The sequence below is a fragment of the Sebastes umbrosus genome, chromosome 7 (assembly GCF_015220745.1).
Source record: "Sebastes umbrosus isolate fSebUmb1 chromosome 7, fSebUmb1.pri, whole genome shotgun sequence".
Lineage (NCBI taxonomy): Eukaryota > Metazoa > Chordata > Actinopteri > Perciformes > Sebastidae > Sebastes > Sebastes umbrosus.
The window spans coordinates 21,583,286-21,601,781 of NC_051275.1; the positions used below are offsets into that span (position 1 = coordinate 21,583,286).

At 40.9% G+C, this 18,496-nt stretch overlaps 1 protein-coding gene across 7 annotated transcripts in view; it reads right to left on the reverse strand.

The window, feature by feature from the left end:
• Positions 1-514: 514 nt before the first annotated feature.
• The window catches only part of LOC119491356 (cytoplasmic dynein 2 heavy chain 1), a 137,237-nt gene continuing 119,255 nt past the window's right edge, over positions 515-18,496 (reverse strand). For 6 of the 7 annotated variants that reach the window (XM_037775282.1, XM_037775286.1, XM_037775280.1 and 3 more), the window contains 8 exons: positions 15,285-15,401; positions 11,538-11,645; positions 10,902-11,003; positions 6,510-6,599; positions 3,628-3,737; positions 3,465-3,546; positions 2,238-2,354; positions 515-1,322 (listed from right to left, as the gene is read on the reverse strand). In XM_037775282.1, the coding sequence (XP_037631210.1) occupies positions 1,161-1,322; positions 2,238-2,354; positions 3,465-3,546; positions 3,628-3,737; positions 6,510-6,599; positions 10,902-11,003; positions 11,538-11,645; positions 15,285-15,401 (888 nt within the window). In that variant the 3' untranslated portion in view covers positions 515-1,160. Of the gene's footprint in view, positions 1,323-2,237; positions 2,355-3,464; positions 3,547-3,627; positions 3,738-6,509; positions 6,600-8,792; positions 10,355-10,901; positions 11,004-11,537; positions 11,646-15,284; positions 15,402-18,496 lie in introns of those variants that run through there. The other variant, XM_037775287.1, reaches the window with a different exon arrangement.

Below are 18,496 nucleotides of genomic sequence, written 5' to 3' on the forward strand. Positions count from 1 at the left end.
ATTTCAGAGAGAGCGTTCCTATTGGCTGTGCTTCGGCTGGTGTCGGTGCTTGGTATTTCCTCAACTGATCTCAACATGGCTAGCGGGTTTCAAACTTTCTCATTTTACAACTAAACAGTACACTACAAGATGTTTCTGAAAACATTTGAGGCGAGCAATAGACATTACAGTAACAGAATATTTATTCATATTTGATCAGCGCTGCCTAGTTTGACCGTTTGATAGAAGTGATTGACAGCTGCTCAGAGACGGCAGCTGGACGGCAGACTCCAGCTCGGCTCTGATTGGTTGTTTTCCTCTGGTCTGTGAAATCTTGCAGATGCCATAAGGAGCACCGGAGGACACAGAGGTACATGATTTTTTTTTTCAGATTACCTGTCTCATGCACTACTGTCAGGATATAGTGACCGTTTTATAGAAAATATATTTTTTTAATAATATTTGCTCCAATTCTACCCACAGCTGCTTTAAATTGGTTTGAAGCATGCACGTTAGTGACGACTACTGCAAAAAATTATAGCAATAATGACATTTATTTCATCTTTATTTTTGAATAAATAAGCTCTCAGGTAACAAAATAACAGTGAAACAAACATTCAAGGCTCAAACCTTTTGATATGTCGATAATGTTGCTTTCTTCACAAGCTCTATAAACAAAATAACAAGACTAACTGATGTTTTACACTGTATAAGATGAGTGGGGTAGTGTTTTATGAGACTATAGAAGAACTCAGAGGTGTCAGAGATTGGTACAGCCTGAGATCCAAATAATGTTATATTCATGTCTCATTAAAGGTGTTACTGCTGCTCCTCTTTGCTGTGGGTTAATAGCTGTTAAACCAAAAAGCAGACCACTGCAAAATCAATTATTCTGTTTTCTTCTCCTCTGGTGCGTTCCCTCGTTCCATATTATGCAAATGACGCTGACATACAGTAACTGCATGTTGAAGTTTTTGGTCTCCGAGCTAAGGTGCTTAATTAAAAAGCGATGGTGTCAGTATCAGAGCCTGACATTTTGGAGAGTTAATAATTTGTCCTGTTATTTGATGCCCCAGTCAAATACGCCTTTCATGACAATATTATCTTCGCCCGAGGCTCACAGTGCTCGTAAAAGCCCCGTCCGTTAACAGTCTCTATGCGCTCGTCCTACATCCTTTCTTTCACTGCTGTTTGAGGAAGAGAGCGGCTCCAGTCTGTATCCACTGGTTGGAGTTCGCTCCGCAGGGTAGACAGATGTGCGTGACCACCTTCACCCTCTCTGAGCTCGTATACAGAGGCAGCCAGATACTCTCCTCTGATGCAGCAGAGTCAGCAGCGGAGTTCTAGGATCAAACGCACAACACACAAATTAATGACACAACAATTACTGTATATTTAAGTAGTTTACATGTATTAGATTGTGTTTCTCAGCTACCCCACATATTCTAATCAGTGAATAAATATGCTCCCTTAATTAAGATCCCTTAATTATTACTGTATCTCGTTATTGAATAGGTAAATACTCCCTTAGGATTTACAAAACGTCTATCACTGTTAGTTCCATGATTATATCACACAATATAAACAATCTCACGGAACCAATATGGTTCTTTGGGCAAAGTCCACGTCCTGTCCAAGATTCACGCAAATCTTCTGTCAGACAGATATAAAACTAAACTTCCTTGGTGAAGGCAACAATATCAGGACTCAACAACACCCGGGGCAAGAAAAATGCCACGTCGGGCTAGTAAATCTAGCAACTCACTTGCCCAATCAGGTGAAAAAGAATCAAACATAATTGTTTCTGGCGCTGGTGATGGAAGTAGCTAAGGAGTGGGCCATCTCGCTTCCTTCTCATCTCTGTGGAGAGTTGCATATGCACAGTACCGATCGGGCACTCGAGACAAAGTTTGTGAGCTGAAGCGCAAGTAATCGTTTCAAATATCCTGGAAGCAGGCGCTTAGCTGGGTGGCGTTAGAGGATGTGGGCAAAACTCTAACGATGTATTGCACAGTTTGCCGCAAGTTTAAGAGGAAGGTGGATAAAACAAGGTTGTTTTTCAAAGGCACGACGAGCAGACAGCATCTCGCTCGCATGGCAACTAGGAGTTATTTGATAAGCGGGGGATTTGTATCGGGGCAAGTAAAAAATTGACTTTGGGTAAATAGATTTCTGACCCACTTTCCTGACCGAGCAGGTGAACAAAAACATTAACGTTGAGCCCTGAATATGTCGCTGTTTTAAACATGAGCACATACCTGTGGAACCCAGGCCATGTAGCAGGGCGGGACGGCCGACACGCTGGGAGAGTCATGTTGATTCTCACAAAGATGAACACCGTCAAAACTACAACCCTCCAACTGGAGACCTCCGACCTGGAAAAAAGGCGTGAGAGAGATGGCGTGAGAAGCAAAAACAGGCAAAGGAAGTGGGGGCCAAGACAAAAATAGCAACAAAGTGATTGTAAATTGAGGAGAAGAAAAGATAGAGAGGAGAGATTATAAACAGCAGATTAAACAGAGGGGCAGGATGACAATGTCAAAAAATCTGGTGAGATATAAAAGGAAAATAAAAAGGAAGGAAAAGAAGACGGAGTGTGTTTAAACAAATGTAAAGCATGAGAGGAAGACACACATTGTTGTCCAAGATTAACTAGCATGTTATGCACATTGCACATAAGAGAGAGTGTTTACATGAGTGAACTCAGTGTAGTGACTCAGGGATTTTCCACAGCAGAGCAGACAATAAAGGGAACTTTGGCGTCAAGTCAGACATACACAGACAACTACTAAATCACCATAATCTGGGCAAGAAAAAGCAAGGGAGTGAGCGAGAGACAAATCCAGAAAAAGCTACATTGTGTGTGTGTTTGTGTAAGCGAGCTCATTGCTTCACAACAATTATCCCCTTTCTCTTTCCCTGTCTGATGTCTGAGTATTTCCCTTTCCTCCCTGCAGCTGCAGCCTCTTTTTTAAGCACCCACACCCTTCCCCTCTGTCTTTGTATATTTTAACTAAGTGCAAGTCAAGCCGAGCCAACTTTTATTGGCATGATAGAAAAGAAATAAATGCCAAAAAGTATCTAAATTGTAGACAATGCAATTATATCACCCTTTAAATCAGAGCGTGAAAGGGGAAGAAATCAAGGCTGAAAGTGGCGTAGTAGAATATTTGTTCTTTCTGTCCTTTAATTGAATTTGTGCCCATTGAATGCATGAAAAAAAAGCACAGGAAACCAAAGATGACTGCTGTAAAAGGAAGCAGACTTGTCTCTAATGGATACGCAGTAAACTCTTTGCTTTCTTTCTAATGTTCTGCCATCTTATCTGCATCTGTATTCCGTTCTTGCAGTCGTTTACTCCATTATTTTCCAATTATCACTCAGCCAGAGTCTGCCTTGTTTATAGCGGCAGTATTCTGCAGCTGGGTGGGAGCAGTGTGTGTCTGCTGTCTGCATAATCTGTAGGATAATGTGTGCTATTCTACCTTGACTTGGAGCTTGGCCTGTGCGATGGGACTCCTCCATGATGAGACAAACACCAAGCTATCCATAGAGCAACCCATGGACCTAAAACCACAAAAAGATCTTATCAACCTCAGCACGTATCCTCTTCCTGTCTCACATAAACCCACGAGCATTCAGCGTTACCTGGCAGTTTCCTGTCGCAAAGCGTTGAGGAAGGTGTCGGGGTGGAAGAGCTCGGATAGATCCAGGGTGTCTGATAGAAGAGCTTGTCTGCCTGCACGCTCCACCCAACTCTGGATACACAGACATATAGAATAAAACACACACAGATTGATGAGCCAAAAACCTAGCAATTAACAAATAAACCCTAAAATATAACACATAATTCAGGCATAACATTTCATCAGGTTCACGCAGGAGTCAAAACATTTCGTGGATCAATACAAGATAATGAGAATACACACAGTTTTCTTCAGTTCAAGTGATGAAATTTGATAGAAATAGAGCCGGCTCTAAATAAATATTTGCTCCATGAATAGTTTGGTTACAAAGAATTCAAATAGTCGATGTTTGTATTGTATTTGGCTCTTTAAATTTTCATAGAGAGCATCGATCTGTGAGTGGAATGATCATAATTTCTATCCGAGTCAGTGTGGATTTGTTAATGAGAGATAAAAAGGGTCGCAAAGGGACGGAGCAAAACACAAAGTCAATACAAATGTGTGGCCGATAGAGTATTTAATGTCCCCTTGTCCTTTTATCACCACATCAACAAGCTGATAACATTGGAACCCCAATTACCTCCTAGTGGGAATACAGTACTTGCACACACACACACACACACACACACGAACGCACGCAGACTCCCATTTGAGCATGTGTATATACTGTATACTTACTGGCACATGCATGCAGAGACAGAGATGTGTATGTGCAAAGTGTGGATCTGTATGACTGGAGATAGACTCCTCTAAGCCTTCTCCTCCAATGTGTTGTTGATCCAGTCTTCCTTATTCAGCAACATCTGCTTTGATCATGTAAGCAGCCTCCTGCTGTGTCACTGCACAAACTAGTTATTTTTGTCCAACGCACAGCTCAGGACTGAACCTGATATGATATCTCACAATGTAATCTCAGTTCTCAAGTTCGTACGTTTTCCTCTTTTTTGGAGGAATATGTCGCCGAGCGGCACGACAACTGATTTCACCGTTCTTTTACACTTACAGCCGAGCTTATCCATCATGATATGCATAAGCCTTGTGTGGCTGCAGTGGCCAGATTTAAGCTTTGAGAGTTGGCCTGAGATTGAAGTTTTGATCTATTCTGGGCCCTTTTATGCATTTCTTTTTTTACCAGGTAGGCACTTTTCTCTTAATCGCCATAGCCACTAGTGGGTTTTGGAGGTCAGCTGAAGAAAATTGCTGACAAATAGAGGCAGAATGAGCAAACATCTGATCCCATCTCTATTATAAATGGATTCCTTTTTAGCACCGCATCAGTCTCCGCTGGCTTTAGAGATAAATTGGGATGAGCATTATGCCAAGAAGAAGAAAACGAGCACAAATGCAAGCCCATACCAACAGATGCACGTGCATTCACACAGAGGCAAACGTGCACTAAGAATTGTGGGTATTAATAATACAGCGAGCCAGTGTGTGCTGGTATGCATAGTATTTGTGTGTGAGCATTTGAGCGTTTTCAAGGTCGTCCTGCTCGTCTGGGGTGCACTGCTGTGCTGTTAGCTCTTTATTCTTCTGCAGCTCCACGCAGCAGCAGCAGCTTTGGCCGTCTCCGCCTTTATTAGGCTGATTAGCTAACAGGACACAGACACTCTGCTAACAGAGATATCACTCAGTACTGATGGGCAGAATTAGACAGTTAAGGACAGTGCAGCATCCAGATAGACACACAAGAAGACAGATGGAGTGCAGGTAGACAGGCAATGCTAGCAGACAGAAAGAGATGGCAGGCAGACATACACACAAACAGATGGGTGGGCAGGCAGGCTGGCCGGCAGACAGACAGACACGGGCAGCGAGGCTCGCCCACATGAATAACGAAATGCATCAAATTCACATAAAAATAAATAATTTCTGAGCATGTGTGTGTGTGTGTGTGTGTGTATTCTAGTCTGCCAGAACATATTGAGGTAGGCGTACAGTCAGACACAGTCGAGAGGAGTTTCAGCCAGAACCTTTCTTTTCTGGCACCAGCCGAGGGCACACACTTCCCAGAACCTCATGCTTTTGTATAATAATCCGCTTTTATTTATGAAGCGCTTTTGAAAACTACGTTAGGATTTTTCTGGCACGGTTTTAGTCGACACATTGCCTCAATCAGTATTAAATAATTTTAGTCATGAGCCAGAAGTACTTAGTCTGGTCCTTGGACCCAGGCTCAGCTGAAGGACTTTTGTCACGAGGGGAAACACCAGAAAAAAATGTCTGGGGATATCTGTGGTGTAAAGTCCTTTTTAAATCGCTTTAAAACTGAAGAAATCCAAAAGTATCGTCCTGTAATATTCATTACAACTGGAGGACAAGGCTCCCGGTAGGATATAAATGCAGGATGGATTTAAATGGATCCCTCAATCAGTATACTAATGCTGATTAGAAAACTCTTAGGCCTCTTAAGTCTCATTCCTTCGAGAGTACAGAGTGTTCCCAGGGGCGTCTGGGTTTCTTAATAACCAGTGAGTATGTCAGCAAATGCCTTGACTACCAGCTACCCCACATAAAGTCTTCTGATAGTAGCAGGTCTTTGTGAATTCCAGTTCCTGAAGGAATAACTAAAACTAAACCATGACAACTAACGCAAACCAGATAAAAATGGCTTAGAAATATTAAATGAAACATGAAATAAGCACGATTTTCGATCTTCAAAGATTCTCCCAAACTAAAGTGTACCATCATAGTTGTATGTTTGTCTTAGGTGCATGTGTGTGTATGTATCTATTTATTGTAAGTCTTCTTTGCGTGCCTTTGGGAGAAAAGGATAGCGACAGATAGCCTGACAGAGAAAGAGAGTACACTATGTCTCTCTGTGTATACACATGCGTGTGTTACCTGTATGGCGAGAGTCCGTGTTACTACAGCTCTGAGGTACTGCATCGGCTCTTCCGGTCCTTCCCATTTACTCTGCCATGTTAAAGGACACTGAGACGGAGGGAAAAAAAGTTATTTAGAGCGATAATGAAAAAAATACACAACATAAAACAAGTGTCAGCACGAAGGTAAACCATATTATTTTAGCTGTGGACATTCTGCAATCAGTAAGCAATGTGCTTCAGTCAGGCTGCAGTGTGGTGGACTGAATGTGCCTCTCTTTCACTCACTCACTATTACTGAACGAAGCTGTCAGCCCAGAGAGCCACGGCATGCAGGAGGACTGCAGATTTACTGAGCTGTGTTGAAGACATTCTTCAAGGAGAAGTAACTGTCTGCCCAAAAAGTCTCTAGATTTGTCCCTTGGCTACTTTTTAATAAAGTTGCTAAAAGTCACTAAATTGTGGGGCATACTGATAGCTAGTGGTGTAAACCGTATACTATGAGATCACAACGTCCCCATGCCTTTGTTGGATTTGTCCCCCTCTCTCTCCATCACCAACGGCTGTTGGGTCACCTTGAAACTATCCCATATACACATTTAAACATAGGCCTACTCTCCTAGGCTGCACAGCTACTGTCGTCTGGCTAAAACATAATCTATTGCTGCGTTCCAGACAACTCTGAACTCTGAGTTTCTACTTGTGAACTCGGAGCAAATCAATTCACCCCGACTTCACAAAGAAGCAGTTGTCTGATGTCGCACATCAATGGAAGCGCACATTGTAAATGATAAACCATCAACTAAAAGGTATATTTGCTTGTATTTAATTAAAATGATACATACTATCATATAATAAAACTTTTTCTGCATGTAAATCAATGTCTCTGAAGGTTAGCTTCTCTGAACGAAAAGTATTCAAGTGAACGTTAAAAATGGCAAAAAAAATGTGGAGGCTGCACTGCTGAGAGTTCAATTGTGTGTACACTTGCCAAAGAAGCATCAGTTTGTCACAGTCAAACATGTTTTTTGTGTATATTTGGCACTTGGAACACTTGGAGGTCGGAGGATGGAAATTTCAACTGGTAGAAGTTTTGATCTCTGAGTTTTCTGGAACGCAGCATAAGTCCATGTTTTCTGTGATGTCAGAGGTGACATCACCTTCTAAACGTCTGATGTCAAAGGGTTAGAGTTGGCAGATACGCAGATGAGTGAATCTGTGCTTGTCTTACAGTATAAATATTTGTCTTATTACACTAAACTGAAATGCTACCCCAAACTTCACAGTGACAGATATGGCTTTCTGTCTGGCTCATCATGTAAGTACATGGTACAGATCCTTTAACTCACTTCAGTTTGTTTATGCATCTGCCCGTGCCCTTTGTCTCACACTGGAACTGTAGCAAAAGCACATTTAACACTGCCTCAGTGATTTGGCCAAAAAATCCTCCACAGAAATGTTTTTCTGTGGACAGCGACATTTTAAAAGAGATTCCAAAGCAGGAAGTAGTGGGATGATTTATATAGTGCAGCAAAAAGTTCGGGAGAGGAGGGGTGGATGGATGTACAAACGTAATGTTGGTTTTTCTTTAACAATGACAAGAATCTTTCCACATGTTTACTAAGTAGTTTTAGTTGTCTAACCTTAACCAAAGAGGTGGCTGTTTTTAAAACGCTCATATGTGTAGTTTTGAAAGGCTCAAAGGGTTCATTTTTGAAGGCACTGACAAATGCAATATTTGCGTGTGGGTGGCAAAAGACAAGTTCCCTCAGGAGACAACTCTTAACTCTGGAACAGGTTAGACAGAACATGTTGCTTCAACTGTTAAACAGAGATCAAAGAACTATGTTACACACACACACACACACACACACACACACACACACAGACACGCACACACGCACACACACACACACACGTGCACACACACACGTGCACAGTGGGAGATTGAGGATTAAGAATTTGATATTATTTGTTGTCAAGTTTGAAAGTCATAATGGATCTAAAAGGGACCTTGCATGTCTCTCAGCTTCAAGTCAACCATTCAGATACTATCCTGCTGTGTATGTGTGTGTGCGTGTGTGCGTGTGTGCGTGTGTGTGTGTGTGTGTGTGTCCCACTGACGTGTGTTAGGAGATAAGTGTGCAGGCTTAAGTTATGTCACTGAAATTTGTAAATATTTGTTCATATTTTCGGATCTGTTTTAATTATGCCAGAAAACAAATATACTTCCAGAGCTATTGGCACCCACTGAAGCATATCAGAGTATAGATTAAAATATATATTTTTTTTATTATTATTTTCAGCTGCATTTACTGAAAACCAGAAATCTAAAGGCCTAGTACATTTTCAGATCACATTTGTTTACATACAAGGCAAATAAATAGCTGGATCAATAGTGAGCTCTCTTTAGTTTGTTTGAAACAAAGAAATCAATGAATAGTTCCTCCGACACAGTCTTTGTGTTTATTTGATTCATACTCAACCAACTGCTCATAATTACACATAATCTCAGAAAGGCACCTTGCGTTGCAGTTGTTTGCCAGAGCATTTAATTCTTGCAAATTCAGTCTCCAAGTTCACTTGTTGAATTTGTACACGTTTTGAATAAGACGATCCCCTTGATCACGTTTTACTTATCACTCCCAGTTTGCTTGAAAGTATGATGATAAAATAAAAACAGTCCACAACCACAGAATCAAGATAACTTAATGTAAAAGAAAGAATATCTAATTTATATTTCACTTTGTTGCTATATGTCCTCTTTCTTCTAAGGGAGGAGCAAGCGGCTTGTTATCTTTACGACAATGATGTGAATTGTCAATTGCGGCCAGCAACGTCCTCAGGTGTTAGATAAGTAATCACATTTTAAATTCTGCTGGTAGTAAATCTAATATGTGTCAAGGATGTTGTGGATTGCCAGAACATACGGCGGCATCAACAAAGGTGACAGCTGCTGTTGCTTTTTCCAAGGTTGCAAAACATTTTTCCACCAAGGAAATTTCTGTTCAATACACCATGATCTAAATAAATCCTTCCTCTCTGGGAGAGGATAGCTTAGAAACAGGCCTGTGCCAATACTGTGGATCATAACTAACCATCTGAATTTATAAAACAACTCATTGAAATGCTGCATTTTCATTATGCACAACACAAACAGAGAGAGTGTCTTAAAATGGGTCCATCAAGGAAAAAAGCTGTGCTCACTACTACTGGGTCGAAGGAGGCGTTTTAACAGTACAATTAAAGGGGGACATTTATAAACCTGTAAAAGAGGAAATGAGAGCTCATCTGTTTTATATACTGAGTAGCTGAGGAGTAGGTCAGCCATAATGCACTACGAGGTGTCCTCATTTGTGGAAACTAACACCAGATGGATACTCAAAAGAAATATACTGCATTACAATGAAATACAGTTCAATGCATTGAATATCGCGTTGCAAATTATCTTATTTGTGATTTTGCATACATTTTCCATATATTGTTATTGCAAAGGGGGTAATATTCTTTCAATATTGCGATACTTATTTCAACTATATCACAAAGCCCCTACCTGGTAGCTAACACATTTCATAGCCTTGGTATTAGTGCTAATTGCAGTGAAGAGATATGTTAGAGTTGAGAGAGACCGAGAAAGAGAGAGAAAAACATGAGAGACGAAGACTGTAGAAAGTTGGTTGGGAGCGAGACGGGGATGAGATTAAAGACCTGCTGATTAATATAAAAAGAGAGAGGAGGGAAGCAGTGGAGAGGGAATTATGCCCAAGGCTCCTCTCAGGAGATTACAAACATAGAAGAAGTAAAAGGTTGATTGTGTATCTCTCCCCCTCTACCTCATCATATCCCCTTTGTCCTCATCTCAGCCTGGGGACACACACGAGGACACATGCAGTGTTTGCTAGATGTCAACAGTACAAGTCAGCTCTGTATGTGTACTGTATGCCTGCTCCTGTGGTCTCAACTTCATCCCAGTATGGGGAAGATTTAGGCTGCATTCACACCAGATCTGGCGTTGTGGTGATTCGCCGCAGGGTTCTGCGGCGGTGTGGGAGAGGCACTTTAATGGCCCATTATGCACAATGATTAAGAGCTTTTGTTCCCTCATGGCTGGGTTGTACAGGTCTGGATCGCGGGTTACGTGATTGGCCACTGCAGCGTGACATTCGGGTTGCACTTCCGCCGCAGGCTGCTGCGTTTTTTTTTTTGCGGCACTCCCTGCAGCCGCCGCAGCCCAAATGCACAGGACTTGCGTTTTCGCCACACTGGTGGTGGTGATCTGGTGTGAATGCAGCCTTACACTTCACCTCTATAACAATATCGTGAAGAGAAAGATTCACTTCACACTGTAAAACATTCTATGTATTTCACTTTATTTCCCTTTTACTCCCCTTCTTTTGATCTCCTTTCTTACCTCTTGATTGAGCAGGGCCGTGGCCAGTTTCTGGACTTCAGGAGTTAGCAGTTGCGTCCCTCTGATGACTTTGCTCAGTGCAGCCAGGGAATGGTGAATGCTCTGTGACGACATTTAGAGTTTAGTGTACACACTGTGTTAATATTTTAGAGCATTGATACCTGGGGTGTCATTTGACATCTTGCCATTTAATTGCTGTGAACTGATTCATCCTGACAGGCCCTGCGATTGACTGATTGGGCTTTCTTATTTGCATCGGATTACTTTGCTCACTTAAAAAATAAATCAAACCCAATACCCAGAATAACAAGTTACGTAAAGACTGCTGCTAAAAAATAAATGCCCATTCCAGGAGAAGATGAATTACTTTATCTAACTGTTTATGATTTACACTCACCTAATGTATCTTCATGAAGCAAAGCCAATTTTCCATAACTCTTAACATTTTAAGATATCCATCTTGTTTATATTGTAAGATACAAGCTCAAATATGCTTTCTGATGAAAGCGTTGTGCCAAATTACAAATGTTCAGTAAACACCACCAAATGAGAATTAAGTGTTTTTCTTTTTGACAATATAATGCAAGGGTAGTGTAATGTAAAATGTTTGATGTTATTAAGAGTTATCTGACGCACCTGGACCAAGCGGATGGCGTTGAACTGCTCCAGAGTGATGAATGACAGGACCGGTGAGCCCTGACCTTCTGTAGGTGGGGCCACCTTCTGGTGGATCAGAGTAGAACCCTGATAGATAGACAGACAGACAGACATATCGGCATATTGACAGGATAGACATATAGAGTGCTGGAGTCACGTTAAAACATGTAATTTTCCAAGACTGAAACAGAAGGAGGGGGAATATACGGTTGTGCAGAAGAGATGGCAAAAGAGATGTTTTTTTCTACAGACAATGCAGCAAATATAATTAGATGCTCGTCATTCTAATTAACTCAGAGCTATAGATATTTTTACCTTGAGCTATAGTGCCTCAAGGATTGCTGTATAATATTATACAATTGTCTTAGTATTGCTTTATGTCCCTCTTATCGCTGGAACATTGTTAGCATTGCATCAACTAATCAGTCTGCACAAATTGGCCTCTACACAGGAGCGCAGACACTGATTTAGAGTAAGACGTATAATGCATTTTGTAGTTGCTGCTGTGCATCAGCATGCTATCGTTTTTCTTTTAAATGATTTCCTCCATTACGGCTGTATATATTGCCAGTGTGCCCTGTGGGTTTCCTTAACTCAACATACATAAACTAAATTCTTCCGTTCTTGGTTATTCCACAATGAAAAGATGTAACCAAATGGGGTATTGCTATGGAAAAAAAAACTAAATGCACAAACACTGATATTTTGTTCTATTCTGTTACAGATATCACACTCTGTACCTGCACCCTATTTTGTTTTCCTCGCATCTACTCAGCAAGAGGCAGAAGAGGAAATAGAGGGAGAGAAGGATGGTGGGATGGAGGGATGGAGGAATGGAGACAGAGAGAGAGAGACATGAGAGATAAACGAGACAATGAGCTGAAAAAGCTGGTAGGCTGGGATTCAGCTTGACTACGGATCTGCTATTGTCTATATTCAAAAATATAAACAGCCAAATAAACAGCCTTTGCTGTCTCGTGCTCGTCCCCTCGATCCAGACTACATAAAGATTTGTACAAATAAATACATGCATATCTCCACACACATTTTACAGACACAGAAATGCACATGGCCATACATACTCTCACTCAAAAGCATGCACAGACACACCCATACAGATGCACACTAAGTTGAACACCAACACACACACACACACACACACACACAAGCATGTGCAGGCAATCTACACTTGGGGGAACACACATCCGCTGATGGTCAAACACAGAGGGTTTGCTGGCGACAAATGGTCCGTTAATTGAAAGCAGTCAGAGGTAGATTGTGATCTATGGGAAGCTAGCTGGTGATACAATGGCAACAATTAACACAGTCAATCATTCTCCTCTCAATGGGTAGAAAACAACTCTGCCTGCAAGGGACTGAGAGAGAGAGAGGGGGGAGGCATAGGCGCAAATGAGAGAAAAGGAGAGCGGGAATATGGTGGCTAAATTATTTAATGTGGAGGTAGATGTCCTTTTGATTTGAAAAGGTGCCGGTCTCTAAGCAACCGCACACAGTGGTGCTACCTGACTGGGCCAGCCAGTGGCTATCACGGTGCTCAATTAGACCCTACTTATTTCCACTTAGCTCTCACAGCTTTTAATTTAGACTAATTGCTGCTGCACGGGCAATGTAAAAGCACGATTTTGCATACAAATAAAGACCATGGAACTGTCCAAGCTTGAGAGGAACTACAAAAACGATTCACCAATCTATTTGTTAATGCTCAGCAGGTACTGTGAGTTTGATGTCAAAATGCTATAAGACATGTGGGAATTCAGCAGTCATTACTGGATTATAATTAGTGATGCATTAATTTGTACATCACTTGTACAAAGTGGAACGAATTTCAATCCATAATAATTCATTAGTTGATTTATATTTTGTATTAATAATCTGAATCTGTAAAGTAACTTGTACTTGAGTTTGCTTGCGGTAGCTAATGGCCGCAGCTTCAGTTACACTGTGCATGTGTCATACCCCATACCCCAAGACCCATGTCCGCCCTCGACCCAGCCTCCTTTCCATAGGCCTTGGACACAATACAAGACAGGAACACATCACTAGATCAATTTTGCATGCACTTATTCCAGCACCACCTTACAAAAACAAATATGGTCAGAGATAATTTTTTCACACATGCACTAAAATCAGGAACGAGATCCCGTATCACATTAGTGCATTACCTCTATTATACATTTCAAAAAGGCATATAGAAGGACATGACAATCACTGATTCAAATCTCATATACTGTAGATCGGGGGTCTCCAACCGTTTTTCCTCTGAGAGCTACTTTGATAAAATGAAAGTGGCCCAGAGCTACTCATATTTTATATTATTAGTAACATTTATTCACATTGCTCAGCTCCACCTAAATCACCTGAATAAGCTTCTTTTGTATGAACATTTAGAAAATGTTGATATCCAACACTCACATTTTGACATCATCAACATCTTAAATTCAGCAGCATGTGCATGTTTTTTTTCTGTATGCATTTCTTTACATTTTCATTGTGTCAAGCTCACACTATTAAATTCACATCAGATTAATGTCATAGAAAACAAAACAATGTCGTTACTTATTTTACTTGTCCTTATTTTCTGTCTTTCCACATATCACTGTATCACATCACTCCCCTTCATCATCTGTATCTCACATGCATGTATTACATGCATTCAGTCTTTTTAACAGTTAGTTAAAGACAAGACAGTCAACTGGGCCGTATCGCTGGAGTCAACCGACTCATCACACTGGATGGAAAACCATTTGCACCTGTCTGATTTTGACAATGTGGATGTGATGCGAGATTTAAGAGCAAGGCTTCTCCGAGCGAGACACACAATAACAAACAGACCGGATCAAGCGAAAGGTAAGAAGAACGTTTTCTTTCTCTGTAGGGTCCTTTCCATAATGTTGTCAGACACATAATAACAATCTGAGTCTTCAGGAGAGTCTTCAGAGGTCAGGTCCAAAGCACACTGGAGCAAACGGATTTAAGGCAATCAACTTTATTAGAAGACTAACATTTTGATGCCAACTGCGTCTTCATCAGAGTCGAAAGACTTTTGACTTTTCGACTGTAGAATCGTTAGTCTTTTAATAAAGTTGATTGTCTTAAATCCGTGTGCTCTGGACCTGGTCTCTGAAGTCTCTCCTGTTACAAGATTGCCCTATTCTGTGAGCACCGGACAGGCTTACTATTCCTTGTGAAACTGTTGAAGCGGGTTTAACCTCCTTTCTTCACTCAACAATCTGAGTCTGTCAGTGGACTGGAAAACAAGAAGGTGCCAGGTTGCCCCAAATGATTACATTACAGCTCGTTTAGTGGCTGCCCTTTGCAGTGGTCTCCCTCAATACTGGACCAATTTCAAAAAGTGTTTTCCCCATTAGTCACTTAGACACAAAAACATGGGAAAATAGGGTCAAGGTTGAAAAATAACAAAGTTACCCTTTAAGTACAGTACTTGAGAAAACAGTTACTTTGCCCCCCTGATCGTAACACAGTATTCCTATGATTCCCAGTCCAAGGGCATGACGTTAAGAGTCTGCTACTGAGAGAACTTTAAAATGTTTTAATCAAGATGAAATTTATAGGGTTATAGGTTTGGTTTGCAGAATAATGGCAACATAGGGTTTGATTCTCGCTGAAAACTCATTAGTGAGAGTTTTCAGTTTAAGGTAAGGAATAAGAAATGTGGGAAAGATGAACTGGAAAAAAAGAACTGACCTGGTTGAGTTTCTTCCACAAGTAAAGGACGGGTGAAAGTCCATTCGACCAGAGCTCCCTGTCGAACTTTGAACCGGTTGCTACTGAGCGGCTCAGGACACGCAGTTGGGAAATCACCTGTGAGTCAATAAATTATAAACACAAAAAAAGAATCAATTTAGCAAAGGTGTTGTAGAAGTGGCACGGAGGTTCCTGTTTCCTAAATTAGTAATCTGAGTGTTGCATTTGTTTGAGACAGGTCCTGTTAAAATAAATGGCCCATGTTGCTTGCAACAGGTAGAGGTGTGACTGATGATACGTAACTATCTAGACAAAATTTGTGGTATTTCACCCAAAAGCAATGTATAATTAAAAAGAAAATCACTTACTTGCTAAAATACTGTAATAAAATGTTGTGACACCTCTGGTGGCTACCCGCTCCAATGGCAGTCAACACTGTTTCAGATCCTGGAATACCCCAAACACCAAACATATCTCCTAAGAGCTCCTTACACACCTAATCAAGCATGCTTAGCTTCAGGCTTATAGTCTTGGATAGCGCTTTTATCATGACTCAGTGTGTGTGGTTGTGCAGAACAGATGTGTGAGTTTCTATATACTGTATGTGTGTTGTGAGGAAGGCAAAGCGTCTGATAAATGGCTTTCATTTGGTCCAGGAGAACTCTTTACTAACACCTGCTTTATCTTCTTTGCTCAGGAGGGAAAGTCGGCGTATATGTGTGTGTATGTGCATGCATGTGTGTGTGGAGGGAGAGAGAGAGAGAGAGAAAGAGAGAGAGAGGTTGGGGTAAAAAAACTAGATAGCTAATCTAGAACTTCACCCTGACAGCAGTAAAAATGAGGGCAGCGGAGGATGGAGATTTGTAATATATTGGGGTTAAAATATACAGGGATTTAAATATATTAAGATTTATTCTTATCTCAAACGATGAATACCAGGCAGCAACTGCATTTACCATCATAACGTAGTGGGAAGAAAAAGTTACCAGACAATGTCTATGTGCAAGGGAGTTCAGTTTTAATCACACTGGGTGCAGTCAATTTAGTTAAGGCTTTCAGTTTCAATGTAATGCAGGATTGTGGTTCAGGGTTTTCCATCAGGGGACTATTTCTTCTTTCTCATGGTCTTAGTCAAGATGCTGTTCAATAAAGACATCTAACGGGCAGTAAAAAACACAAGTACGGATGATATTATACCCAGATAACAAAAGCACATTCTGAGACAGCTCATTTATTTGGGCAAGATGGAAGAAAAGATACCTTCTAGATACAGTCTTTTTTAAAAAAGATCTTAATTAGGATACTACCCTAATGATACATTTCCAATTGCTAGTGAATACGTATACTTCAAAATGCTTACTCATCATTTGCATTGTACGTGAAAACACATTATGCACACATATATTGTGTCTGTAAACCCAAAGGATTTCTCTGTAGACCCTTCAGACCCCTGTTGGCTCATTCACACTGAGCATAGGCATTTATTTTAGTTTATAGCATCCACCAACATCGCTCCGTTCAGTGTGTGTGTGGTTAAGTGCCCAGCCCACAGACAGAGTCTTTAGGAGATATGAGAGAGAGAGAGAGAGAGAGAGAGAGAGAGAGAGAGAGAGAGAGAGAGAGAGAGCATGAACGTGACATTGACAAATGACAGCAGGAGGGGAGACAATCACAAGTAGGGGAGATAGGTGGAGAGAGAGACACACACAAGTGGCCTCGTGGGAGTTGTGTGAATTAAACTAGGATGGTGGTTTCGGTGATCAACAGACCACCATGACGATATGAATGGACTTAAACGCATTAACACCCACATGAGGACTGAATACACAAGCCGTAATAATGGTTCTGCGTGGTTTAAGTGTGTTTGAGGATAATTACACACAGAAAGACACATACAAACATCAAACCCATTTCATTCTGTCCATCGTATTGCTCCCTTTCATCTCTGCTACATTTCCAAAAACAGTGAAAGAACACAGTCGGTATAAGTTAGAGTGGGTTGCGTTGAGTTACATCAGAATCTGCAGTGGCCATCCACCACTACACACACACACATACACACACGCACACACACACACACACACACACACACACACACACACACACACACACACACACACACACACACACACACACACACACACAAACTCACATATGTGAACACACTCACAAATAATGATTATTCATGACAACACGAGCATAAATATTGCAGACCATCTGCAACCACACATGTTGTCATTGGAAACATTGTTTGCACATACAGTGCAAACAGAAAGACCTCAGTTTTGTGTCCCAGGATCCAAATACACAGATGTAAAGTTCTGTGGCTAAAGAGCATGTTGTGAGCTCAAAAATGTAATTCATAGAAGTGACATTTTAACATATATATATGATATATACAGTATATATATACAGTATATATATATATATTCGCAGACATGCATGTCTGCGAATCCAAGGTTGAGAAACTCTGCCCTCACCTTTATACTCACACGTCTAACCTCAACCTTTTGGCCAGCAATATACTCTGAATTAATCACCTTTTTTCCTTTTTGAAGACTGTTGATCATTACACTATTTGTTAACGTTACATTATTGTTGCAATGTAGACTTTTTAAAATCAGATTACACTTGGAAACGCAATGACCACACAATGACATTACCTTGACGACAATAAAAGCAGACGTGATACTCACAGTGATGGATTACCCATCTAAACCTAGTTTCACGTCTCTGCAAAGTGAATTTTATTTCATAGTGAAATAAATGGAAACGGATGGCTGCCTGGAAAATGCTTTAACCTTGAATTGAAGTCGTGACCCTGAAATAAACTGCTTTTATGTCTCTACAATGGAGGTGGTTTGCCGCAACATGACTGGGGTTGTGGGTTTGTTTGAAGGGTAAACACACACTATATGTATTAACTCACACAATCAAACACACACATACACCGAGTATAGACTGTTAAAACATAAATAACTACAATATCATACAATGAAACTTCACAGGTTTCACCTACAATCAGTAATCACCTATATAGTTTGAACAGAAAATTAGGAGATAAATTGCCTCCCTGTAAAAAGAGTGGAGTTAAAGTGAAAAAGTGAGAAACCAAGACTTTGTTTTGGCAGGAACTACTTTGACCTCACTCACCCAGTGGAGCTTTGTGTTAAGCTCCAGGTGCTGGAAAACACCAGTATCTGCACTAACCA